We start from the raw sequence: 22,414 nt of genomic DNA, 5'->3' as shown, positions 1-22,414 counted from the left end.
TGTCAGGGGCTTTGAGGAATCAGTTTGTGGTGCGAAAGGCAGGTTTGGGGTGCAGGAGAGCGTAGCTGGCGGTGGAGTGAGTGCCTACGGCCATACCACCCTGAGAACGCCCGATCTCGTCTGATCTCGGAAGCTAAGCAGGGTCGGGCCCGGTTAGTACTTGGATGGGAGACCGCCTGGGAATACCGGGTGCTGTAGGCTTTTGTGTTTTGGCGGCGGAGTGTCCGTCTCCCCGTTTGTTTTTGACGGGAGGGGGGGCGTGGGAGGGGCAGAGATGTGGGGACAGGCGCTGTTGGTCTGGCAGGGAGCGAGGTTTTGGGCTGCACGTGTCCGTGGGTTCGCCCCGAGCTGGTGTCAGGGGCTTTGAGGTGTCAGTTTGTGTCACGGGAGACAGGTTTGGGGTGCAGGAGAGCGTGGCTGGCGGTGGAGTGGGTGCCTACGGCCATACCACCCTGAGAACGCCCGATCTCGTCTGATCTCGGAAGCTAAGCAGGGTCGGGCCCGGTTAGTACTTGGATGGGAGACCGCCTGGGAATACCGGGTGCTGTAGGCTTTTGTGTTTTGGTGGCGGAGTGTCCGTCTCCCCGTTTGTTTTGGAGGGGAGGGGGGGCGTGGGAGGGGCAGAGATGTGGGGACAGGCGCTGTTGGGTGGCAGGGAGCGAGGTTTTGGGCTGCACGTGTCCGTGGGTTCGCCCCGAGCTGGTGTCAGGGGCTTTGAGGTGTCAGTTTGTGTCACGGGAGACAGGTTCGGGGTGCGCGAGAGCGTGGCTGGCGGTGGAGTGGGTGCCTACGGCCATACCACCCTGAGAACGCCCGATCTCGTCTGATCTCGGAAGCTAAGCAGGGTCGGGCCCGGTTAGTACTTGGATGGGAGACCGCCTGGGAATACCGGGTGCTGTAGGCTTTTGTGTTTTGGCGGCGGAGTGTCCGTCTCCCCGTTTGTTTTGGAGGGGGGGGGGGCGTGGGAGGGGCAGAGATGTGGGGACAGGCGCTGTTGGGTGGCAGGGAGCGAGGTTTTGGGCTGCACGTGTCCGTGGGTTCGCCCCGAGCTGGTGTCAGGGGCTTTGAGGTGTCAGTTTGTGTCACGGGAGACAGGTTCGGGGTGCGCGAGAGCGTGGCTGGCGGTGGAGTGGGTGCCTACGGCCATACCACCCTGAGAACGCCCGATCTCGTCTGATCTCGGAAGCTAAGCAGGGTCGGGCCCGGTTAGTACTTGGATGGGAGACCGCCTGGGAATACCGGGTGCTGTAGGCTTTTGTGTTTTGGCGGCGGAGTGTCCGTCTCCCCGTTTGTTTTGGAGGGGAGGGGGGGCGTGGGAGGGGCAGAGATGTGGGGACAGGCGCTGTTGGGTGGCAGGGAGCGAGGTTTTGGGCTGCACGTGTCCGTGGGTTCGCCCCGAGCTGGTGTCAGGGGCTTTGAGGTGTCAGTTTGTGTCACGGGAGACAGGTTCGGGGTGCGCGAGAGCGTGGCTGGCGGTGGAGTGGGTGCCTACGGCCATACCACCCTGAGAACGCCCGATCTCGTCTGATCTCGGAAGCTAAGCAGGGTCGGGCCCGGTTAGTACTTGGATGGGAGACCGCCTGGGAATACCGGGTGCTGTAGGCTTTTGTGTTTTGGCGGCGGAGTGTCCGTCTCCCCGTTTGTTTTGGAGGGGGGGGGGGCGTGGGAGGGGCAGAGATGTGGGGACAGGCGCTGTTGGGTGGCAGGGAGCGAGGTTTTGGGCTGCACGTGTCCGTGGGTTCGCCCCGAGCTGGTGTCAGGGGCTTTGAGGTGTCAGTTTGTGTCACGGGAGACAGGTTCGGGGTGCGCGAGAGCGTGGCTGGCGGTGGAGTGGGTGCCTACGGCCATACCACCCTGAGAACGCCCGATCTCGTCTGATCTCGGAAGCTAAGCAGGGTCGGGCCCGGTTAGTACTTGGATGGGAGACCGCCTGGGAATACCGGGTGCTGTAGGCTTTTGTGTTTTGGCGGCGGAGTGTCCGTCTCCCCGTTTGTTTTGGAGGGGAGGGGGGGCGTGGGAGGGGCAGAGATGTGGGGACAGGCGCTGTTGGGTGGCAGGGAGCGAGGTTTTGGGCTGCACGTGTCCGTGGGTTCGCCCCGAGCTGGTGTCAGGGGCTTTGAGGTGTCAGTTTGTGTCACGGGAGACAGGTTCGGGGTGCGCGAGAGCGTGGCTGGCGGTGGAGTGGGTGCCTACGGCCATACCACCCTGAGAACGCCCGATCTCGTCTGATCTCGGAAGCTAAGCAGGGTCGGGCCCGGTTAGTACTTGGATGGGAGACCGCCTGGGAATACCGGGTGCTGTAGGCTTTTGTGTTTTGGCGGCGGAGTGTCCGTCTCCCCGTTTGTTTTGGAGGGGAGGAGGGGCGTGGGAAGGGCAGAGATGTGGGGACAGGCGCTGTTGGGTGGCAGGGAGCGAGGTTTTGGGCTGCACGTGTCCGTGGGTTCGCCCCGAGCTGGTGTCAGGGGCTTTGAGGAGTCAGTTTGTGTCACGGGAGACAGGTTTGGGGTGCAGGAGAGCGTGGCTGGCGGTGGAGTGGGTGCCTACGGCCATACCACCCTGAGAACGCCCGATCTCGTCTGATCTCGGAAGCTAAGCAGGGTCGGGCCCGGTTAGTACTTGGATGGGAGACCGCCTGGGAATACCGGGTGCTGTAGGCTTTTGTGTTTTGGCGGCGGAGTGTCCGTCTCCCCGTTTGTTTTGGAGGGGAGGAGGGGCGTGGGAAGGGCAGAGATGTGGGGACAGGCGCTGTTGGGTGGCAGGGAGCGAGGTTTTGGGCTGCACGTGTCCGTGGGTTCGCCCCGAGCTGGTGTCAGGGGCTTTGAGGAGTCAGTTTGTGTCACGGGAGACAGGTTTGGGGTGCAGGAGAGCGTGGCTGGAGGTGGAGTGGGTGCCTACGGCCATACCACCCTGAGAACGCCCGATCTCGTCTGATCTCGGAAGCTAAGCAGGGTCGGGCCCGGTTAGTACTTGGATGGGAGACCGCCTGGGAATACCGGGTGCTGTAGGCTTTTGTGTTTTGGCGGCGGAGTGTCCGTCTCCCCGTTTGTTTTGGAGGGGGGGGGGGCGTGGGAGGGGCAGAGATGTGGGGACAGGCGCTGTTGGGTGGCAGGGAGCGAGGTTTTGGGCTGCACGTGTCCGTGGGTTCGCCCCGAGCTGGTGTCAGGGGCTTTGAGGTGTCAGTTTGTGTCACGGGAGACAGGTTCGGGGTGCGCGAGAGCGTGGCTGGCGGTGGAGTGGGTGCCTATGGCCATACCACGCTGAGAACGCCCGATCTCGTCTGATCTCGGAAGCTAAGCAGGGTCGGGCCCGGTTAGTACTTGGATGGGAGACCGCCTGGGAATACCGGGTGCTGTAGGCTTTTGTGTTTTGGCGGCGGAGTGTCCGTCTCCCCGTTTGTTTTGGAGGGGGGGGGGGCGTGGGAGGGGCAGAGATGTGGGGACAGGCGCTGTTGGGTGGCAGGGAGCGAGGTTTTGGGCTGCACGTGTCCGTGGGTTCGCCCCGAGCTGGTGTCAGGGGCTTTGAGGTGTCAGTTTGTGTCACGGGAGACAGGTTTGGGGTGCAGGAGAGCGTGGCTGGCGGTGGAGTGGGTGCCTACGGCCATACCACCCTGAGAACGCCCGATCTCGTCTGATCTCGGAAGCTAAGCAGGGTCGGGCCCGGTTAGTACTTGGATGGGAGACCGCCTGGGAATACCGGGTGCTGTAGGCTTTTGTGTTTTGGCGGCGGAGTGTCCGTCTCCCCGTTTGTTTTGGAGGGGAGGGGGGGCGTGGGAGGGGCAGAGATGTGGGGACAGGCGCTGTTGGTCTGGCAGGGAGCGAGGTTTTGGGCTGCACGTGTCCGTGGGTTCGCCCCGAGCTGGTGTCAGGGGCTTTGAGGAGTCAGTTTGTGTCACGGGAGACAGGTTTGGGGTGCAGGAGAGCGTGGCTGGAGGTGGAGTGGGTGCCTACGGCCATACCACCCTGAGAACGCCCGATCTCGTCTGATCTCGGAAGCTAAGCAGGGTCGGGCCCGGTTAGTACTTGGATGGGAGACCGCCTGGGAATACCGGGTGCTGTAGGCTTTTGTGTTTTGGCGGCGGAGTGTTTGTCTACCCGATTGTTTTGGAGGGGAGGGGGGCTCATGGGGGAGCGTGCGAGGGGCAGAGCCGTAGGGGCACGCTCCGTCGCGTGGCAGGGAGCGAGGTTTTTGGCGGGACGTGTCCGCGGGGTCGCCCCGAGCTGGTGTCAGGGGCTTTGAGGAATCAGTTTGTGGTGCGAAAGGCAGGTTTGGGGTGCAGGAGAGCGTAGCTGGCGGTGGAGTGAGTGCCTACGGCCATACCACCCTGAGAACGCCCGATCTCGTCTGATCTCGGAAGCTAAGCAGGGTCGGGCCCGGTTAGTACTTGGATGGGAGACCGCCTGGGAATACCGGGTGCTGTAGGCTTTTGTGTTTTGGCGGCGGAGTGTCCGTCTCCCCGTTTGTTTTGGAGGGGAGGGGGGGCGTGGGAGGGGCAGAGATGTGGGGACAGGCGCTGTTGGGTGGCAGGGAGCGAGGTTTTGGGCTGCACGTGTCCGTGGGTTCGCCCCGAGCTGGTGTCAGGGGCTTTGAGGTGTCAGTTTGTGTCACGGGAGACAGGTTCGGGGTGCGCGAGAGCGTGGCTGGCGGTGGAGTGGGTGCCTATGGCCATACCACGCTGAGAACGCCCGATCTCGTCTGATCTCGGAAGCTAAGCAGGGTCGGGCCCGGTTAGTACTTGGATGGGAGACCGCCTGGGAATACCGGGTGCTGTAGGCTTTTGTGTTTTGGCGGCGGAGTGTCCGTCTCCCCGTTTGTTTTGGAGGGGAGGAGGGGCGTGGGAAGGGCAGAGATGTGGGGACAGGCGCTGTTGGGTGGCAGGGAGCGAGGTTTTGGGCTGCACGTGTCCGTGGGTTCGCCCCGAGCTGGTGTCAGGGGCTTTGAGGAGTCAGTTTGTGTCACGGGAGACAGGTTTGGGGTGCAGGAGAGCGTGGCTGGAGGTGGAGTGGGTGCCTACGGCCATACCACCCTGAGAACGCCCGATCTCGTCTGATCTCGGAAGCTAAGCAGGGTCGGGCCCGGTTAGTACTTGGATGGGAGACCGCCTGGGAATACCGGGTGCTGTAGGCTTTTGTGTTTTGGCGGCGGAGTGTCCGTCTCCCCGTTTGTTTTGGAGGGGGGGGGGGCGTGGGAGGGGCAGAGATGTGGGGACAGGCGCTGTTGGGTGGCAGGGAGCGAGGTTTTGGGCTGCACGTGTCCGTGGGTTCGCCCCGAGCTGGTGTCAGGGGCTTTGAGGTGTCAGTTTGTGTCACGGGAGACAGGTTCGGGGTGCGCGAGAGCGTGGCTGGCGGTGGAGTGGGTGCCTACGGCCATACCACCCTGAGAACGCCCGATCTCGTCTGATCTCGGAAGCTAAGCAGGGTTGGGCCCGGTTAGTACTTGGATGGGAGACCGCCTGGGAATACCGGGTGCTGTAGGCTTTTGTGTTTTGGCGGCGGAGTGTCCGTCTCCCCGTTTGTTTTGGAGGGGAGGGGGGGCGTGGGAGGGGCAGAGATGTGGGGACAGGCGCTGTTGGGTGGCAGGGAGCGAGGTTTTGGGCTGCACGTGTCCGTGGGTTCGCCCCGAGCTGGTGTCAGGGGCTTTGAGGAGTCAGTTTGTGTCACGGGAGACAGGTTTGGGGTGCAGGAGAGCGTGGCTGGAGGTGGAGTGGGTGCCTACGGCCATACCACCCTGAGAACGCCCGATCTCGTCTGATCTCGGAAGCTAAGCAGGGTCGGGCCCGGTTAGTACTTGGATGGGAGACCGCCTGGGAATACCGGGTGCTGTAGGCTTTTGTGTTTTGGCGGCGGAGTGTCCGTCTCCCCGTTTGTTTTGGAGGGGGGGGGGGCGTGGGAGGGGCAGAGATGTGGGGACAGGCGCTGTTGGGTGGCAGGGAGCGAGGTTTTGGGCTGCACGTGTCCGTGGGTTCGCCCCGAGCTGGTGTCAGGGGCTTTGAGGTGTCAGTTTGTGTCACGGGAGACAGGTTCGGGGTGCGCGAGAGCGTGGCTGGCGGTGGAGTGGGTGCCTACGGCCATACCACCCTGAGAACGCCCGATCTCGTCTGATCTCGGAAGCTAAGCAGGGTTGGGCCCGGTTAGTACTTGGATGGGAGACCGCCTGGGAATACCGGGTGCTGTAGGCTTTTGTGTTTTGGCGGCGGAGTGTCCGTCTCCCCGTTTGTTTTGGAGGGGAGGGGGGGCGTGGGAGGGGCAGAGATGTGGGGACAGGCGCTGTTGGGTGGCAGGGAGCGAGGTTTTGGGCTGCACGTGTCCGTGGGTTCGCCCCGAGCTGGTGTCAGGGGCTTTGAGGTGTCAGTTTGTGTCACGGGAGACAGGTTCGGGGTGCGCGAGAGCGTGGCTGGCGGTGGAGTGGGTGCCTATGGCCATACCACGCTGAGAACGCCCGATCTCGTCTGATCTCGGAAGCTAAGCAGGGTCGGGCCCGGTTAGTACTTGGATGGGAGACCGCCTGGGAATACCGGGTGCTGTAGGCTTTTGTGTTTTGGCGGCGGAGTGTCCGTCTCCCCGTTTGTTTTGGAGGGGGGGGGGGCGTGGGAGGGGCAGAGATGTGGGGACAGGCGCTGTTGGGTGGCAGGGAGCGAGGTTTTGGGCTGCACGTGTCCGTGGGTTCGCCCCGAGCTGGTGTCAGGGGCTTTGAGGTGTCAGTTTGTGTCACGGGAGACAGGTTTGGGGTGCAGGAGAGCGTGGCTGGCGGTGGAGTGGGTGCCTACGGCCATACCACCCTGAGAACGCCCGATCTCGTCTGATCTCGGAAGCTAAGCAGGGTCGGGCCCGGTTAGTACTTGGATGGGAGACCGCCTGGGAATACCGGGTGCTGTAGGCTTTTGTGTTTTGGCGGCGGAGTGTCCGTCTCCCCGTTTGTTTTGGAGGGGAGGGGGGGCGTGGGAGGGGCAGAGATGTGGGGACAGGCGCTGTTGGTCTGGCAGGGAGCGAGGTTTTGGGCTGCACGTGTCCGTGGGTTCGCCCCGAGCTGGTGTCAGGGGCTTTGAGGAGTCAGTTTGTGTCACGGGAGACAGGTTTGGGGTGCAGGAGAGCGTGGCTGGAGGTGGAGTGGGTGCCTACGGCCATACCACCCTGAGAACGCCCGATCTCGTCTGATCTCGGAAGCTAAGCAGGGTCGGGCCCGGTTAGTACTTGGATGGGAGACCGCCTGGGAATACCGGGTGCTGTAGGCTTTTGTGTTTTGGCGGCGGAGTGTTTGTCTACCCGATTGTTTTGGAGGGTAGGGGGGCTCATGGGGGAGCGTGCGAGGGGCAGAGCCGTAGGGGCACGCTCCGTCGCGTGGCAGGGAGCGAGGTTTTTGGCGGGACGTGTCCGCGGGGTCGCCCCGAGCTGGTGTCAGGGGCTTTGAGGTGTCAGTTTGTGTCACGGGAGACAGGTTCGGGGTGCGCGAGAGCGTGGCTGGCGGTGGAGTGGGTGCCTACGGCCATACCACCCTGAGAACGCCCGATCTCGTCTGATCTCGGAAGCTAAGCAGGGTCGGGCCCGGTTAGTACTTGGATGGGAGACCGCCTGGGAATACCGGGTGCTGTAGGCTTTTGTGTTTTGGCGGCGGAGTGTCCGTCTCCCCGTTTGTTTTGGAGGTGGGGGGGGGCGTGGGAGGGGCAGAGATGTGGGGACAGGCGCTGTTGGGTGGCAGGGAGCGAGGTTTTTGGCGGCACGTGTCCGTGGGTTCGCCCCGAGCTGGTGTCAGGGGCTTTGAGGTGTCAGTTTGTGTCACGGGAGACAGGTTCGGGGTGCGCGAGAGCGTGGCTGGCGGTGGAGTGGGTGCCTACGGCCATACCACCCTGAGAACGCCCGATCTCGTCTGATCTCGGAAGCTAAGCAGGGTCGGGCCCGGTTAGTACTTGGATGGGAGACCGCCTGGGAATACCGGGTGCTGTAGGCTTTTGTGTTTTGGCGGCGGAGTGTTTGTCTACCCGATTGTTTTGGAGGGGAGGGGGGCTCATGGGGGAGCGTGCGAGGGGCAGAGCCGTAGGGGCACGCTCCGTCGCGTGGCAGGGAGCGAGGTTTTTGGCGGGACGTGTCCGCGGGGTCGCCCCGAGCTGGTGTCAGGGGCTTTGAGGAATCAGTTTGTGGTGCGAAAGGCAGGTTTGGGGTGCAGGAGAGCGTAGCTGGCGGTGGAGTGAGTGCCTACGGCCATACCACCCTGAGAACGCCCGATCTCGTCTGATCTCGGAAGCTAAGCAGGGTCGGGCCCGGTTAGTACTTGGATGGGAGACCGCCTGGGAATACCGGGTGCTGTAGGCTTTTGTGTTTTGGCGGCGGAGTGTCCGTCTCCCCGTTTGTTTTGGAGGGGAGGGGGGGCGTGGGAGGGGCAGAGATGTGGGGACAGGCGCTGTTGGGTGGCAGGGAGCGAGGTTTTGGGCTGCACGTGTCCGTGGGTTCGCCCCGAGCTGGTGTCAGGGGCTTTGAGGTGTCAGTTTGTGTCACGGGAGACAGGTTCGGGGTGCGCGAGAGCGTGGCTGGCGGTGGAGTGGGTGCCTATGGCCATACCACCCTGAGAACGCCCGATCTCGTCTGATCTCGGAAGCTAAGCAGGGTCGGGCCCGGTTAGTACTTGGATGGGAGACCGCCTGGGAATACCGGGTGCTGTAGGCTTTTGTGTTTTGGTGGCGGAGTGTCCGTCTCCCCGTTTGTTTTGGACGGGAGGGGGGGCGTGGGAGGGGCAGAGATGTGGGGACAGGCGCTGTTGGTCTGGCAGGGAGCGAGGTTTTGGGCTGCACGTGTCCGTGGGTTCGCCCCGAGCTGGTGTCAGGGGCTTTGAGGAGTCAGTTTGTGTCACGGGAGACAGGTTTGGGGTGCAGGAGAGCGTGGCTGGAGGTGGAGTGGTGCCTACGGCCATACCACCCTGAGAACGCCCGATCTCGTCTGATCTCGGAAGCTAAGCAGGGTCGGGCCCGGTTAGTACTTGGATGGGAGACCGCCTGGGAATACCGGGTGCTGTAGGCTTTTGTGTTTTGGCGGCGGAGTGTCCGTCTCCCCGTTTGTTTTGGAGGGGAGGGGGGGCGTGGGAGGGGCAGAGATGTGGGGACAGGTGCTGTTGGGTGGCAGGGAGCGAGGTTTTGGGCTGCACGTGTCCGTGGGTTCGCCCCGAGCTGGTGTCAGGGGCTTTGAGGTGTCAGTTTGTGTCACGGGAGACAGGTTCGGGGTGCGCGAGAGCGTGGCTGGCGGTGGAGTGGGTGCCTACGGCCATACCACCCTGAGAACGCCCGATCTCGTCTGATCTCGGAAGCTAAGCAGGGTCGGGCCCGGTTAGTACTTGGATGGGAGACCGCCTGGGAATACCGGGTGCTGTAGGCTTTTGTGTTTTGGCGGCGGAGTGTCCGTCTCCCCGTTTGTTTTGGAGGGGAGGAGGGGCGTGGGAAGGGCAGAGATGTGGGGACAGGCGCTGTTGGGTGGCAGGGAGCGAGGTTTTGGGCTGCACGTGTCCGTGGGTTCGCCCCGAGCTGGTGTCAGGGGCTTTGAGGAGTCAGTTTGTGTCACGGGAGACAGGTTTGGGGTGCAGGAGAGCGTGGCTGGCGGTGGAGTGGGTGCCTACGGCCATACCACCCTGAGAACGCCCGATCTCGTCTGATCTCGGAAGCTAAGCAGGGTCGGGCCCGGTTAGTACTTGGATGGGAGACCGCCTGGGAATACCGGGTGCTGTAGGCTTTTGTGTTTTGGCGGCGGAGTGTCCGTCTCCCCGTTTGTTTTGGAGGGGGGGGGGGCGTGGGAGGGGCAGAGATGTGGGGACAGGCGCTGTTGGGTGGCAGGGAGCGAGGTTTTGGGCTGCACGTGTCCGTGGGTTCGCCCCGAGCTGGTGTCAGGGGCTTTGAGGTGTCAGTTTGTGTCACGGGAGACAGGTTCGGGGTGCGTGAGAGCGTGGCTGGCGGTGGAGTGGGTGCCTACGGCCATACCACCCTGAGAACGCCCGATCTCGTCTGATCTCGGAAGCTAAGCAGGGTCGGGCCCGGTTAGTACTTGGATGGGAGACCGCCTGGGAATACCGGGTGCTGTAGGCTTTTGTGTTTTGGCGGCGGAGTGTTTGTCTACCCGATTGTTTTGGAGGGGAGGGGGGCTCATGGGGGAGCGTGCGAGGGGCAGAGCCGTAGGGGCACGCTCCGTCGCGTGGCAGGGAGTGAGGTTTTTGGCGGGTCGTGTCCGTGGGTTCGCCCCGAGCTGGTGTCAGGGGCTTTGAGGATTCAGTTTGTGGTGCGAAAGGCAGGTTTGGGGTGCAGGAGAGCGTGGCTGGCGGTGGAGTGGGTGCCTACGGCCATACCACGCTGAGAACGCCCGATCTCGTCTGATCTCGGAAGCTAAGCAGGGTCGGGCCCGGTTAGTACTTGGATGGGAGACCGCCTGGGAATACCGGGTGCTGTAGGCTTTTGTGTTTTGGCGGCGGAGTGTTTGTCTACCCGATTGTTTTGGAGGGGAGGGGGGCTCATGGGGGAGCGTGCGAGGGGCAGAGCCGTAGGGGCACGCTCCGTCGCGTGGCAGGGAGTGAGGTTTTTGGCGGGTCGTGTCCGTGGGTTCGCCCCGAGCTGGTGTCAGGGGCTTTGAGGATTCAGTTTGTGGTGCGAAAGGCAGGTTTGGGGTGCAGGAGAGCGTGGCTGGCGGTGGAGTGGGTGCCTACGGCCATACCACCCTGAGAATGCCCGATCTCGTCTGATCTCGGAAGCTAAGCAGGGTCGGGCCCGGTTAGTACTTGGATGGGAGACCGCCTGGGAATACCGGGTGCTGTAGGCTTTTGTGTTTTGGCGGCGGAGTGTCTGTCCTCCAGATTTGTGGGAGCTGTGTTGAGTCGTCGGGGGCAGGCGGTGTTGGGGCTGTCGGAACGTGTATTTTGACGACATGTGTACCTGGCGTAGCCTCCTACCTGGCGGTGTGGGTTTTGATGGGTCGTTTTGGGGTGCGGGAGGGAGGTTTGAGTTGTGCAAGAGCCGATTTGGCGCACTGTGGCGTACCTACAGCCATACCACCCTCAGTACGCCCAATCTCATCTGATCTTGGAAATTGAGATATGCAGTTCTTGATCTTGTATTTTTTTCTGCAGTTCCAAACGTTTTCGTGGCTCCCTGATTACAGCCACCTCACATCCTTTCCTGCATCACCCATGCTGTGGGGGTGCCACTTTGCCTCATGCTCTAGGTGAAGAGTCCGTGCGTGTCTGCGAGGGGCCGTGCCATGCTCTGGAAGGCCCATTGTAGGATCCCATCCCAGGTGCCCTGCGGAGCCATCTACGTTGTCAGTCGCTCTGTCCCTCTTACTGCCAGACCCCTCTTTACTCCCCTGGCTGTCCCTGCCTTGCCTACATCCCTGCATCAGTCACCCTGTGGGTCACTCCCCAGGTGTGGTCCTCTGTGGATGGACTCTGCCTGGTGCTGTTCCCCGAGCTCCGTACCTCACCCAGGAGCGCTTCCAGCTCGTCCCTGCTCAGCACGGGTTCACTGCCGAGGGAGATGTCCTCTGTCTGTGGGAGAAGACACGTCCTGCCAGCGTTCCAGCCTGCCCCCTGCCTGCAGCCCTTTGCCTCTGGGCTGGTTCAGTCCCTCAGCTGGGGCAGTCCCAGCTCATGCTCCACGTTCCCTCCAGCACAGCTTCACTAAGTTGCCTCCAGCTGCACCCAGCCTGAACCACCATTCCTCAGCCTCATCGCTCCCTTCATACCCACCTCCAGCACTTCACCCAGCCCAGTTCCCTTTGCTGGAGCTGGTGCTGTTGTACCGACCTTTGCTGCCTGTAGCGGGGGGTCACTGGCCGCTGTGGTGGTCTCCAGGTTGGCTGTGTCTGGGGTGTCTGCACAGGACATGCAGAGCAGCAGCCCCCTGCAACCATCAGGGTTCACACAAACCGTCAGGGCAGCCCCTCTCTGCGTGGAATTTAAGGCTGGGATGTGAGGGATAGCGGGGGGCTCACCTGGGGTCCCTGCTGGGCATGGGGCCATGTTTGGGTGCTGTGATCTGGGCGAAGCAGCGACCACAGACACTCCCATCACCTCCGCCCCGCCGGGCACCACATGCCTCCTCCCCCAGGATCTCAGGGGGTTGATCTGTAGCCGCATCCACCTCCTGCAGCCGTCCCGGCTCAGCCACACTCACTACACATGAGCTGCACCGCCACGTCCCGCTGCACAGCCAGAGCGGGTGGTGAGGGACAGCCAGGGGTACTGGTGTCCCTGTGGTACTCAGGGCCTCACCTGGGGACACGGGGCAGTGGGGGCACCAGGCAGGTGAGGTGGAAGGCCCTGGGGCAGCCGTCGCAGCAGATGAGCTCGCCACCGTCTCCACACACTGCACACTCGTCCTCGTTCTCCTGCCGTAAGGGAATGGACAGGGGGTCACTGCCACAAGTCCCCAGGGGGCACTGGCAGGCAGCCTGCACCCATGGCTGTGGCAGGGCACCCCACCACCCTGTCCAGGTTTTGTTAAAAACAAGTTTCTCTTTCAGTGAATTTGCCTGTCAGCTAAAGCTTCATATCAGCTGCATTTTCCTGGAGAACCGGATACATGTTTTAGTAAACATAGCAATGGAATGCAAGGTCATTGATAAGGATGGATGCACATCTCACGAGAGGGGCAACGGGAAACAGGTGACCAGAAACCGATTAACTGAGTATAACATCCCATTCACACGATACTTCATATAAAAGTGGGAGATCACAACCATCTTGTCACTTTGCCTTATGGCCGACATTAGGAGAGGACCTTGCGAGTCGTCCCTGCGAACTGAGGCCTAGTGACAGACTGAATCCAGCTGCGGTTGGCTGCAGAGTCCAGTCCAGGACTTCGGGTGCCGGCCCTACATCTGCCGACACAGTTGCTGGGGCTTTCAAGATTGATATTGTATATTTTGTGTTATTTTTTCTCTATTTTATCAGTAGCATTAGTAAAACATTTTTAATTTTTCCAACTCTCTTCTCTGTGTCCTTTCCCTCCCGATTGCGTGTCCTTAGTGGGAAGGGGGGAGAGGGAGGGGCTGAAGGGAGAAGCGGGAGGAGAAGGGGTTAACAATCTATCTGCCACAGTTTTATTGTTACCCTGCAATCAAAACCTGCACACACCCCCACCAAACCCTTTCAGGGTGGGGATCCCCTGTTCTGGGGGGCTGCAGCCCAGTGACTCTCGTCAGCTGAGCCCCAGGTTGCCTGTGCTTGGCCAGGCCAAAGGGACATGTCAGGGGTAGCCCAATGGCTATCAGTTCACCAGGAGCCTCTCAGGGTGCACCAGGTACCATGCCCAGGGCTCACCTGGTGTGATGCAGGGTCCTCGCTGTGCAGGGCAGGCACCGGCAGCCGGGTCTGGGGGGGCATTCGGGGCTCCCCACTCTACGGGTGAGGCAGGAAAGGGGTTGGGGGAGCTGGTAGGACAGCCTGGTTCAGGGGGACACCCCCAGGGCAGGGCTGTGCTGCCAGGCAGGGACAACCCCCTGACACAGCCACGGGCACGACAGACGGGCTGAAAGTGGGAGGTGGGGGTGTTCCATACGCTTTGGGATGTCTTGGGCCGGGCAGGTGGCTTCAGGCTGCGGTTTCTGCTCCTGGCCCCCGGCTCCTCACAGGCGGCTGGGGTGTACGGCTCATCCCTGGCTTTGCTGCCTGTCTTGGAGCTGCCTGCAAGAGAGGCTGAGAGCAGCTCCGGCGGCCCCCCCCAGCCACCCCCCTGCCCAAGCGTCAGCTTCTGAATTCGGGGGCAAAACCGCATAGGCGGCCAGCTGGGCTGGGCTGCACCTACCGGGCTCCAGCACGTGTTTGATGAGGATGCCCTCGACAGCCCCATGGGTCACGGGCACCTCACCACCTGCCACGGCCACCGCTCTCTGCACCGAGGCGGCCACGGCCTGGAGGGCTGCGGGCAGGGGGCAGCTCAGCGGGGCGGGCAGTCCCCCTTGCCTTTGACCATGGGCAAACAGGGTGAACAGGCAGATGCTGCCCCGGGGGTCAGCACTCACCGCCAGCACGAGAGGTGCGGGAGATGTCTGCGCCCTCTGGCTTCTTCACAGTCCTCACCTTCACCAGGGGTCCTGCGGGGTTGTGAGGGTGGGTGTCATAGGGGGCACAGCACCCCACTGCACCTCGGGAACGCCCCCAGCACCCCACCCCATCTCCATCCTGCCCTGGGTGTCTGTACCGGGGCTGGCAGCGTGCCGCGGGGAAGGCTGCGCTGCCCGTGCCCCGTCCCGCTCCTCAGGGGCTTTCCTCTTGCCTTGGGGTCTGTGTGGGGCCGGCACCGTGGGGCTCGGGGAGAGGCGCCTGCCGCGGTGCTGCTGCCCCAGCTCCACCTCTGCGAAGGGGACAGGGACAGGTATAGCTGGCCCTGGGTGTCACCCCAGCTCACCAGCAGCACCCAGTTACCCCCATCCATCCCCCTCCTACCTCTGGGGAAGGCGCCGCGGAGGGGCCGCAGCCGGGTGTACCGCTCCAGGTTGTAATCCTTGAAGAGGACGGCCCAGAAGTCACGGATGGCAGCAGCATCACGGCCCAGAAGCCAGGTGAGCAGCGCGTGGAATGCGCGGTGGGAGCCCTCCCGCTCTGTCCGGCTCAGCGTCTCCTGCCGGTGCCACCACAGCCCATTGTCACGTATTGCGGTGCCACCAGCTGGCCATGGCCCCAGGCCCCATGGTGTATCCCATCTTCTCCCACCCCATGGTCTCACCTTGAAGATGTGCTCAGGGACAATGTCGTGGTCGACTAGGCCGTGCAGCAGTGGGAAGACGTCGTCCACAGCCATGGCAATTTCGGTGCGGTGCAGCTTCAACAGGTGCCGCAGGTCCCCCTCGCCGGCCGGCCCTGCCATGCTGCAGGGACACCGTCGGGACATGTAGCCTGCCCCGACGCTCCCCTTTAATAAGCCCCAGCCACTGACAGCAGGAACATCATCAGGATCCTGTGGCCCCACTCATTTCTGGATGAGGCTGCGTAACCTGAGATCCCCCCTCCTGCTGCCAACTGTCTCTATGGCATGGTGGGCTTGTCCCCAGCACACCGCTGATGCTCCCCAGCAGTGGGCATCAACAGCTGGGGTAACATTAGCTGCCACTGCTGGTGAAGGACACCCAACCCTATGGTGACCACCCCAGCATGGCTGGGGGACACCTGGGGTGCTCATGCAGGGGCCCCCGCCTCCCTCCTCCCTGCGGTCAGCCAGCCATCACCCCAAAATTTCTGGACTTTCCACAGCTCTTGCTTCTCTCATCCAGAAACTTGGCCACGGGAGCACATGGAAAGTAACAGCTTGACAGTGGGGGAAAACAGGAATATTTGCCCTGGGTACCTGCAAACCACCTTCTGTGGGCTGGCAGGAAAGCACTGACACCAAAGAAACTCTAGAAACAATGTGTTTCGGTACAATTACAGATCCTGAACAAGCAAAAAGCTCGTCTGAAGCACTGTGCTGCTGCCCTCTGGCCCACCAGCGTGACAACAGCCCCACCAGCGAGCCGGGGATCACCCGAGCAGGTGCTGCTGTAGCTCCATCGTTGCCTGCTCTGGGAAATTGGGCAATAAAGTGATTTCACTGGAAATACACAGCTGTAAAAATCTTGGAGCTGGGGCAAACTGGCTCCTTGGGAGAATCTGGCATATAAAAGTCTGGAGGTCTTGCTGCTCTATACCAGGCATCCAGGAGAGAGAAAGCTCTGAAGCTCCCATTCCTCTTCTCAAACATTTGGGATTCCCCCAGGATTAATTTCCAGCCTCTCTCCCTCTGGAGACATGTCCCTGCTGCCCAGAAGGCTCAGCCTGGGTGCCATGGCCATGCACAAACCTCCCCTGATGCCCGACATATAGCAAAACTCAACCCGAGTGGGATGGGGAAGGGCTATGAGAGGTGATGCTCCATCGTATGGAACACAGTGACACGGGTAGGGACCGTTACCAGTAAATCCTGGGAGACTAGAGCAGTATCTACTGGCTCCAAAGCTGTGCCAAGAAGCAGCGGCTGTCATCCAGAAACTTGGGAAGAAAAACGAGACAACACCCTCTGCAAGAGCAGGAAATACCCTCATAGATTTCTGGTTAACAAATTAATGTGTTTAACCAGGGAAATGCTTGCCCTGAAGCTCCTTTCAGGATTTGGAGTGATTTTTCCCATGAAGGCACTGGGAACCATGGGATAAGGGTCAGGCAGGTGCCGTGCCAGGATTTTGGTGTCCAGCGTTGCCGTGGTGGGGATGGATCTGCCGCCACCTGCCCAGTGTACACACGGAGGGAACAAATCATGGGCAAAACAGGAGGTTCATCTCCCCTCCCAGAGATCGCCCACAGCCCAGCCACAGGAGCTGAGTGCAGGCACACTCACCACACGGTTTCACAGCTCTGCTCCACCCTTCCAAGGAAAAACGCTTTCCCCGGTGTCCCACCTGCAGAGGCACAGTTTGTCACCATCACCCTGTTTTAAGCTGTCCGGTACCTCTGGGACACAGCTCCGGCACTCGCTGCAGGGGCAGCCGGTTCCCCGTGCCCACCCCCTGCCGTCACGGGGGCTCCTTTGCCAGCAGCTGCTGCCCAACGCAGCCACGTGTGCCCACAGCGCTGGGCTCGGGCTTGTTTTAAATTCCGACTTCATGAGTCTTTCTGTGCTCTGAATCACAGATTGTTTTCCACATCCAACCCACCCAGCAGAGCAATAATTTGCATTTTGGATTGTTTGTTTTTTCTTGTTTCTTCCCCTTTCTGAGACACTACACAGAGGGCAGAGCAGCAGTTGCCAGGTACCATGTGGAGAGGCACGTATGTCCTGGGAAATCAGGCGAGTGTTTCTGCGTGACCTTGCTTCCAACAGACCTTGGCAGCTGCAAAGCACTTGTTGGGGGTGTGAAAAGTCAGCTTCTGCTTGCAGAGGGGTATAAAACCCTCCCTGGGGCTGGCAAGAGCCCTCCCCAGCTGCCAGGGCCCAAGGCTGGGTACAGAGGAGCCTGGCCACACTCAGGTTTTGGGCTGCCCTCTCCTTTCCATTGCTCCCCTTGCAGAAAACAGAGCTAAAGGTTTGAAGTCAGTGAGCCCAATTTGAGCTCAGGTCTGACCACAAAGGCTGAAGATGTTTCTCCGCAAACACGGTTAAATCAGCAGCTCAGCCTTCACCAGAAGCACCAGTAGCCCCAGGGATGCACCTCGATTCCATCCCACCAAAAGCTGTCAAAGCAAACAAGCCCTTTCCAGCTTTTCTTCATTTCCCTTCCACACCAAGGTCCTGAGGTGTGAACCCTCACCCTGTGTGCCTCTGGGACACCACTGGCCACCTCCTCGTCTCGTACATGTTCCCGAATCACAGGTAGGAGGGAATGGGCAGAAGTGGGGAACCCACCCGTGAAGGAACCCCAGCAAGGCAGGGTGCCCCCCCATGTCTCTGACAGCCACGACCCCACACCTGCAGCACCCCGAGAGCCCAAGCGAAATGCTGCCAGCACACCTGGAGCCTTCATCCCTTCTCCCTTACTTTTGGCTGCTCCGGGCTCCAGCATTTTTGGGAAAAACAGGGCTCCAGGTGGGACCCCGATCCCAGACTCCAATTTCTAGCAGCTTCTCTACCACTGCCCCACACAGTTGGGCGAGAGCAGCTCCACCTGCATGAGCCCAGGAGGGAGAGCTGGAGTAGAAAACATGTCTTTTAGCTTCAGTTTCCTCTTTCCTCCCCCTTTAGAAAGAAGAAACAAAAGCCCAGAGGTATGTTATATTAATTTATTTGGGACACACCAAAAAAGGAAAGTCAACAACTGTTAACGTACAAAAGTACAGAATCCTGGGACAAGATTTACTGTCCTGATTAAAAAGGCACCATGGTCCCAAAGAAAAGTAATCAGAATACATTGTTTAGAAATTTTCCCCCTGTTGCAGCAGAAACAGAGCCAGGCCTTGGCTCTATCCACAGTCAAACCCAGTCAAAAAACCAAGTATGATTTAAATGCGATAAACACTGCTCAGCCTGTACAAGATGTCATGAAAAGAATCACAGCCTAGAAGATTTTTTTTTGCCTTTTTTTTTTCTTTTTTAAACCACAAAGATGACAAACCACTAAGTGTGTAACTGAGGAAGACAGCAGACTTCCCGTGTCTTCAGCTCGACTTTCTGTAAGACACGTCAGTTAAACTGAAATTAGACGGCTGAGTGTGGGGCTTCTGAATGAAATGTAATTCCCTGTGGCATACAGGAAGTCAGATTCGACAACCCTAAATTCCCTGAAAGTCATAAAGCACTACAACGCTGTGTTCCATATTCGAGTCAACCCTGGTGCGCTTGCTTAACACACCAGCATTTATCCTGTCAGCTATATTTGTAATATAAAGGGGGTTTTACAGCAGTTATTAAAAAAATTCTACTTCGGCGAGGTCCGAGCTTGGCTATATTCCCTGCTGAAACAGAGCTGCTGGTGTAAAAGCCCCGTGAGAGGCTCAAGTCCAGCACCTCAGGGCTGGAAGGCAAATAGTTTCAACGTGACATAATTTGCACGGGGAAGTCAGTGAAGCACGTCAGAGAAAGAGAGAGGGCCGCAAACTCTCAAGCAGCGGAGGTTGGAGGGTGTTGTGGAAGGTGGGTGCGTGCAATTAAACCTGTAACAACACTACGAGTGATGCAAAATACATTGAGTTCACTAAATATTTCAGAGCAACTTACCATGAAGAACTTCTCCGAGACACAGAATAAAGATCCCGGCAATTATTATACTAATGAGCAAGGTCGCTGGGAAGCCGAAGCATCGCTCGGAGCCGGACGGATCTGTCTGCAGGCGGAAGGACAGGGCGGAGGGACGCCGGAGCCTCCCAAGCAGCAAGGCCAGGGCTGCTGCCACCTCCTGCGCTCACCAGTTCTGCTGCGTCGCCATCGGACCAGCAGCAAATTTGTGTTTCATTCCTCCTTTGGCATAGGACTTCAAAGCAGTCCGAGAACTGATTCATTAAAAGTAAAGGAACTGTCAAAATTATTTGTACATGCATTTATTGTTAAAGGGAGCAAAAGCCAAAGAATGAAACAGCTTGAGTTAATGTCAGTAAAATGATGTGCAGGGCAGGGAGAAAAGAAACGGGGAAAAGCTGAGATACTGGAGTGGGGAAACCAATGTTCACACTGAAAGGTAAATTTGAAAACCAGGCAAGTTTGCGCTTTTTCTACTGGAGAACTTCTCTGGACAAATAGAGACTTGGGGTTTTTAATTTTCAGTGTAGTCTGGCAAGGTTTGGGAATCTCACCAGAGGGATCTCCAGCACTGGGTTTCACTAAAAGTTCAAGCCTCTCATCTCTAAAAACCAGTAAAGAAACTAACTAAAAACGGCAGATACCCTCGTACCGCGGTCATCCGAACTTACATCACTGCTTGGGATGTACGTGGGCAAGGAGGTTACACTTTGTTCAACTTTGGGTGGAAAACTACTGTTTGCACCCTGTTGGTCTGCATGGACCTTGCGGGTGGAAAAGCCCAGAGTCAGGTGTTTTTTGCTGTAAATACCACAACTACCACACCTGGGAAGGCTTCTTCTTCCCTAAATCCTAAGAAGGCAGGATAACGGTTTATAAAATTCTTCCCATCTTAAAACTAAATAATGTAATTTGCATCCTTCCCCCTATGTTACACCCTTGGACGACAAAACTTCATTTAGGATTCACACCTCAGATCCTAGATTAGGGACTTCATGTTAAAACTCATTCAATTATGGGAAGGTTTATCCCAATCAAGGAAATATCATTAAAATAGAATCTAGAATAAAACATTCAGAATCACCAATGCTTTTACAGCCAAAGCACTCGAACGTCTCCTGATCTCTCTTTCCCCCTCCTCGAGCAAGAGCAATCCCTTCACAAAACCGTGGGGTGCCTCTCCGGGACTGGGTCACACAAGCTGACCATCAGCTTCTTTCCTCGCAGAAACACCAAATTCTGCAGAAAAGGGCCGAGCACCTTTCACTCCCACAGAGACCAGCAGGAATTTGGGCTTTTCGGCACGCAAATTTTCTACTGACGACAAGTCCAAGTTATTTCCCTGCAGTAAATCCAAGTCCTGTTGCATACTGTTAGGCCATCACTGGCTCAGAAATGGCGAGAGACTTCCAAAAACCCACTGATGTAGACAGGCCCTTGGAAAAAGAGGCTTATGCGCTACACAACCTTAGATCATCTGCTATGTTTGAGCCTTCCAATTGTTAGCTGCTGGCTACTTATCCTTCCAAATTCACATGTTTTAGTCTTTGCCGCTGTTGTTGTTGTCCCAGTGCTCTTCCCTGGAGATGGGATGTTCCTGAGCTCTGGCTTGGGGATCTACAACAATCACTTCCAATTGACGGTGGGATTTCAAACTTGCCTAACGTGTGCCTTGCCACCTCGTACTCCAGCAGCTCTGCCTGCCGACCCCGGCACGCACTAGCAGTTTTTGACCTTCTCCACAGTCTCGTAGAACCCAGGCCTAACCCTCCTGATGCTCATGCGTATATGCTGGCACTCCAGGGGCATGGCGCCGCTCGCAGCAGTCGCCGTACACCGGCGCTTCCTCCTGTCCCGCAGCGAAAAGGCCGGAGCGCCGCCGTTCTCCTCTTCCGCAGGGCAGGATTCATCTATGCTCGTGCCTTCGTCGGATTGCTCTTCACTTTTAAATTTCATTTCCTTCGCTTTGTTTCCTTCCTTCTCCTCTTTGGCGAGCTTTCTGAATTGCTCCAGACATTGTATCTTTTGTCTTCTTTCCATCATCTTCAATTCTTGCTTGTCTGTGAAATCTTCATAGTACATTTTTCTTTCGCTTCTTTGATCTTCAAGAAATTTCCACTCAATGCTAGTCATTTTTATCCCACTGTACTCCTCCAGTTTGTTTCTCATCTGCACGTCTGTACAAAATATGTCAAAGAGCTTCTCTGAACTCTCGTTGAATTTGTCCGCTCGATCGGTAAAACCCTTGTTCTGTCTCTGCTTTCTGGTCTGATACAATCTGGTAAACTCCTCGTACATTTTGAGGATAAGTTTCTTTATACTTTGCGACGCGATGGTGTGCAAGTTGCAAACCAACCAGTGCTCTTGTAGGTGCTCAGCGAGCAACTGGGCTGCGTCCTCTTTGGAGCGCTGGGCCTGGCCAGCTCTTTTGGGCTGCAGCAAATACAGCATGTTCTGGATCACATCCTTCCTGGTGGGCAGGATTCCCTGGGTGAAACCTGAAGACTCCACATATTCAACAGTCCTCAGAGTCTTCCGTGCTCTCACCTCGGTGTCCAGTGATTCCATCACTGCTCGTTTATATTGCAGTTATAACATAATCTGAAAGATGAGATGGGGAAAAAAAAAAAAAGTATGTCAAATGAAGCTTTTATTTTTCTACAGTGAGAATAAACAAATGAGAAAACATGCTCAGACCAATAAAATGTGGGATTTTAGGGGTGTGCTCCGTTGCTGTTGGGCGGCTGCTGTGTGAGCCCAGCCCACTAAACATCTGCACATCCAGCCTATCTCGCTCCTCTGTGTGGTTGTAAAGCCTAATACGGTGTGTTTATGTCAATTAGTTTTTAATTGGGTTTTGGGCTTCATATTGTAAATTACAGCAAATCAAGACCGCCCGGGGCACCGGATGTCAGCTCTGGCAGAGGGCTCGGCGCTGCAACGGCAGGTGCACGGCCCCGAAACCGGCGAGCTCGCCTCCCCCGCGGCTGCTCTGGCCCTTCCCCGTCCCAGAACACACGCTCGGCCTCCCGGAGCCCCCTGCCCCCGGGGCACCACCCGCAGCGCCCAGGCCTCGGCCGAGGCTTCGCTCCCGGCAGCCGCCGCGGCCCTGCCCAGGCCCGGCAGCCCCGCAACGCGGCTGGCGCCTTGCCCGGGGCACGGGGGCCCGGCGCGGGCGGCACCGCAGCTCCTCAGCCGCTGCGCGGCCCCTCCGCCGCCCCGGCCCGGGGGGAGGCGGCCTGGGGAACCACGAGGCCGAGGCTACCGAGGACTCCGGGCCCGCCCCGGGCAGCCCCGCGGGCCTCCAGCTGCCTCGGGCCCCTCGGGCCGTTGGCTCCCGGGGGCCGGGGCGCGCCGGGGGCTGCAGAACCGCCACCGGGGGAGCGGGGCCGGGGCCGCCCCCGCCATGCGGCCCGGGGCCCCCGCGGCGCTGAGTCACGGCGCGAGGCCGGGAAAGCCCCGGGCGCCGCCCGCCCGCCGCGCATGAGGCCTCCTGCGCGCCGCGGGCCCCGGGCCGGGGTCGGCGGAGCCTGGCGCGCCCTGCCCCCGGCCCGGCCCAGCCCCTCCCCTCCCCGGAGCTCACCGCCATCTTGGAGGGGGGTCTGCGGAGCCTGCGCAGGAAGAAGCGGGGGGAACAGGCCGAGGTTGCCGCCGCCATCTTGAAGAGGGGCAGCGCCGCAGCGGCTCCCGCCCGCCCTCGCCCGGAAGGGCCACCCCCGGCGCACGCCGGAAGTGCGCGCCCCCTCGCGCTTG

At 59.4% G+C, this 22,414-nt stretch overlaps 2 protein-coding genes and 31 non-coding genes across 33 annotated transcripts; 31 read left to right on the top strand and 2 right to left on the bottom strand.

The window, feature by feature from the left end:
- The first annotated feature begins 82 nt into the window (after positions 1–82).
- On the top strand, positions 83–201 carry LOC136105542 (5S ribosomal RNA). The gene has a single exon (XR_010651989.1). It is a non-coding gene; the product is annotated as a 5S ribosomal RNA (ribosomal RNA).
- A 233-nt stretch (positions 202–434) lies between these two features.
- Positions 435–553, top strand: LOC136105541 (5S ribosomal RNA). Its single transcript, XR_010651988.1, has one exon. It is a non-coding gene; the product is annotated as a 5S ribosomal RNA (ribosomal RNA).
- Positions 554–785: 232 nt separating this feature from the next.
- On the top strand, positions 786–904 carry LOC136105540 (5S ribosomal RNA). The gene has a single exon (XR_010651987.1). It is a non-coding gene; the product is annotated as a 5S ribosomal RNA (ribosomal RNA).
- Positions 905–1,135: 231 nt separating this feature from the next.
- LOC136105539 (5S ribosomal RNA) lies at positions 1,136–1,254 on the top strand. The gene has a single exon (XR_010651986.1). It is a non-coding gene; the product is annotated as a 5S ribosomal RNA (ribosomal RNA).
- A 232-nt stretch (positions 1,255–1,486) lies between these two features.
- Positions 1,487–1,605, top strand: LOC136105538 (5S ribosomal RNA). Its single transcript, XR_010651985.1, has one exon. It is a non-coding gene; the product is annotated as a 5S ribosomal RNA (ribosomal RNA).
- A 231-nt stretch (positions 1,606–1,836) lies between these two features.
- Positions 1,837–1,955, top strand: LOC136105536 (5S ribosomal RNA). Its single transcript, XR_010651983.1, has one exon. It is a non-coding gene; the product is annotated as a 5S ribosomal RNA (ribosomal RNA).
- A 232-nt stretch (positions 1,956–2,187) lies between these two features.
- Positions 2,188–2,306, top strand: LOC136105535 (5S ribosomal RNA). Its single transcript, XR_010651982.1, has one exon. It is a non-coding gene; the product is annotated as a 5S ribosomal RNA (ribosomal RNA).
- A 232-nt stretch (positions 2,307–2,538) lies between these two features.
- LOC136105534 (5S ribosomal RNA) lies at positions 2,539–2,657 on the top strand. The gene has a single exon (XR_010651981.1). It is a non-coding gene; the product is annotated as a 5S ribosomal RNA (ribosomal RNA).
- A 232-nt stretch (positions 2,658–2,889) lies between these two features.
- On the top strand, positions 2,890–3,008 carry LOC136105533 (5S ribosomal RNA). Its single transcript, XR_010651980.1, has one exon. It is a non-coding gene; the product is annotated as a 5S ribosomal RNA (ribosomal RNA).
- A 231-nt stretch (positions 3,009–3,239) lies between these two features.
- LOC136105506 (5S ribosomal RNA) lies at positions 3,240–3,358 on the top strand. The gene has a single exon (XR_010651955.1). It is a non-coding gene; the product is annotated as a 5S ribosomal RNA (ribosomal RNA).
- Positions 3,359–3,589: 231 nt separating this feature from the next.
- LOC136105532 (5S ribosomal RNA) lies at positions 3,590–3,708 on the top strand. Its single transcript, XR_010651979.1, has one exon. It is a non-coding gene; the product is annotated as a 5S ribosomal RNA (ribosomal RNA).
- Positions 3,709–3,941: 233 nt separating this feature from the next.
- Positions 3,942–4,060, top strand: LOC136105531 (5S ribosomal RNA). The gene has a single exon (XR_010651978.1). It is a non-coding gene; the product is annotated as a 5S ribosomal RNA (ribosomal RNA).
- Positions 4,061–4,303: 243 nt separating this feature from the next.
- Positions 4,304–4,422, top strand: LOC136105530 (5S ribosomal RNA). Its single transcript, XR_010651977.1, has one exon. It is a non-coding gene; the product is annotated as a 5S ribosomal RNA (ribosomal RNA).
- A 232-nt stretch (positions 4,423–4,654) lies between these two features.
- LOC136105505 (5S ribosomal RNA) lies at positions 4,655–4,773 on the top strand. Its single transcript, XR_010651954.1, has one exon. It is a non-coding gene; the product is annotated as a 5S ribosomal RNA (ribosomal RNA).
- Positions 4,774–5,005: 232 nt separating this feature from the next.
- On the top strand, positions 5,006–5,124 carry LOC136105529 (5S ribosomal RNA). Its single transcript, XR_010651976.1, has one exon. It is a non-coding gene; the product is annotated as a 5S ribosomal RNA (ribosomal RNA).
- Positions 5,125–5,355: 231 nt separating this feature from the next.
- LOC136105560 (5S ribosomal RNA) lies at positions 5,356–5,474 on the top strand. The gene has a single exon (XR_010652006.1). It is a non-coding gene; the product is annotated as a 5S ribosomal RNA (ribosomal RNA).
- Positions 5,475–5,706: 232 nt separating this feature from the next.
- LOC136105528 (5S ribosomal RNA) lies at positions 5,707–5,825 on the top strand. Its single transcript, XR_010651975.1, has one exon. It is a non-coding gene; the product is annotated as a 5S ribosomal RNA (ribosomal RNA).
- Positions 5,826–6,056: 231 nt separating this feature from the next.
- Positions 6,057–6,175, top strand: LOC136105549 (5S ribosomal RNA). The gene has a single exon (XR_010651995.1). It is a non-coding gene; the product is annotated as a 5S ribosomal RNA (ribosomal RNA).
- A 232-nt stretch (positions 6,176–6,407) lies between these two features.
- On the top strand, positions 6,408–6,526 carry LOC136105504 (5S ribosomal RNA). The gene has a single exon (XR_010651953.1). It is a non-coding gene; the product is annotated as a 5S ribosomal RNA (ribosomal RNA).
- A 231-nt stretch (positions 6,527–6,757) lies between these two features.
- On the top strand, positions 6,758–6,876 carry LOC136105524 (5S ribosomal RNA). The gene has a single exon (XR_010651971.1). It is a non-coding gene; the product is annotated as a 5S ribosomal RNA (ribosomal RNA).
- Positions 6,877–7,109: 233 nt separating this feature from the next.
- On the top strand, positions 7,110–7,228 carry LOC136105512 (5S ribosomal RNA). The gene has a single exon (XR_010651961.1). It is a non-coding gene; the product is annotated as a 5S ribosomal RNA (ribosomal RNA).
- Positions 7,229–7,471: 243 nt separating this feature from the next.
- Positions 7,472–7,590, top strand: LOC136105501 (5S ribosomal RNA). Its single transcript, XR_010651950.1, has one exon. It is a non-coding gene; the product is annotated as a 5S ribosomal RNA (ribosomal RNA).
- Positions 7,591–7,822: 232 nt separating this feature from the next.
- On the top strand, positions 7,823–7,941 carry LOC136105490 (5S ribosomal RNA). The gene has a single exon (XR_010651939.1). It is a non-coding gene; the product is annotated as a 5S ribosomal RNA (ribosomal RNA).
- Positions 7,942–8,184: 243 nt separating this feature from the next.
- LOC136105479 (5S ribosomal RNA) lies at positions 8,185–8,303 on the top strand. Its single transcript, XR_010651928.1, has one exon. It is a non-coding gene; the product is annotated as a 5S ribosomal RNA (ribosomal RNA).
- Positions 8,304–8,535: 232 nt separating this feature from the next.
- On the top strand, positions 8,536–8,654 carry LOC136105498 (5S ribosomal RNA). Its single transcript, XR_010651947.1, has one exon. It is a non-coding gene; the product is annotated as a 5S ribosomal RNA (ribosomal RNA).
- A 232-nt stretch (positions 8,655–8,886) lies between these two features.
- Positions 8,887–9,005, top strand: LOC136105468 (5S ribosomal RNA). Its single transcript, XR_010651917.1, has one exon. It is a non-coding gene; the product is annotated as a 5S ribosomal RNA (ribosomal RNA).
- Positions 9,006–9,237: 232 nt separating this feature from the next.
- LOC136105457 (5S ribosomal RNA) lies at positions 9,238–9,356 on the top strand. Its single transcript, XR_010651906.1, has one exon. It is a non-coding gene; the product is annotated as a 5S ribosomal RNA (ribosomal RNA).
- Positions 9,357–9,588: 232 nt separating this feature from the next.
- LOC136105446 (5S ribosomal RNA) lies at positions 9,589–9,707 on the top strand. Its single transcript, XR_010651895.1, has one exon. It is a non-coding gene; the product is annotated as a 5S ribosomal RNA (ribosomal RNA).
- A 231-nt stretch (positions 9,708–9,938) lies between these two features.
- On the top strand, positions 9,939–10,057 carry LOC136105435 (5S ribosomal RNA). Its single transcript, XR_010651884.1, has one exon. It is a non-coding gene; the product is annotated as a 5S ribosomal RNA (ribosomal RNA).
- A 243-nt stretch (positions 10,058–10,300) lies between these two features.
- Positions 10,301–10,419, top strand: LOC136105503 (5S ribosomal RNA). Its single transcript, XR_010651952.1, has one exon. It is a non-coding gene; the product is annotated as a 5S ribosomal RNA (ribosomal RNA).
- Positions 10,420–10,662: 243 nt separating this feature from the next.
- On the top strand, positions 10,663–10,781 carry LOC136105499 (5S ribosomal RNA). Its single transcript, XR_010651948.1, has one exon. It is a non-coding gene; the product is annotated as a 5S ribosomal RNA (ribosomal RNA).
- Positions 10,782–11,302: 521 nt separating this feature from the next.
- AIRE (autoimmune regulator) lies at positions 11,303–19,322 on the bottom strand. The gene is made up of 13 exons (XM_065844704.2): positions 19,314–19,322; positions 18,644–18,749; positions 16,331–16,391; positions 14,687–14,828; positions 14,407–14,581; positions 14,162–14,314; positions 13,983–14,054; positions 13,520–13,644; positions 13,282–13,359; positions 12,232–12,347; positions 11,952–12,161; positions 11,760–11,860; positions 11,303–11,567 (listed from the first exon to the last, which is right to left on the bottom strand). The coding sequence occupies exons 1-13, from the start codon at positions 19,320–19,322 to the stop codon at positions 11,344–11,346; spliced, it is 1,572 nt and encodes a 523-aa protein (XP_065700776.2). The 3' UTR covers positions 11,303–11,343.
- On the bottom strand, positions 17,696–22,381 carry LOC136104918 (uncharacterized). Its single transcript, XM_065844267.2, has 2 exons — positions 22,245–22,381; positions 17,696–21,262 (listed from the first exon to the last, which is right to left on the bottom strand). Exon 2 carries the CDS (start codon positions 21,227–21,229, stop codon positions 20,381–20,383), a length of 849 nt encoding a protein of 282 aa, XP_065700339.1. The 5' UTR covers positions 21,230–21,262; positions 22,245–22,381; the 3' UTR covers positions 17,696–20,380.
- Between the last annotated feature and the right edge of the window lie 33 nt (positions 22,382–22,414).

Source organism: Patagioenas fasciata, chromosome 9 (genome assembly GCF_037038585.1).
Source record: "Patagioenas fasciata isolate bPatFas1 chromosome 9, bPatFas1.hap1, whole genome shotgun sequence".
Classification (NCBI taxonomy): Eukaryota; Metazoa; Chordata; class Aves; order Columbiformes; family Columbidae; genus Patagioenas; species Patagioenas fasciata.
This window is presented reverse-complemented; position numbering and strand designations above follow the sequence as displayed.

Coding starts and splice junctions, on each gene's coding strand:
- LOC136104918 (XM_065844267.2), bottom strand. CDS start 21,229: ATGGAATCACTGGACACCGAGGTGAGAGCACGGAAGACTCTGAGGACT.
- AIRE (XM_065844704.2), bottom strand. Junction 16,392..18,643: donor TCTCGGAGAAGTTCTTCATG/GTAAGTTGCTCT, acceptor GTGCCTCTGCAG/GTGGGACACCGGGGAAAGCG. Junction 11,861..11,951: donor ATGCCCAGCAGGGACCCCAG/GTGAGCCCCCCG, acceptor TGATGGTTGCAG/GGGGCTGCTGCTCTGCATGT.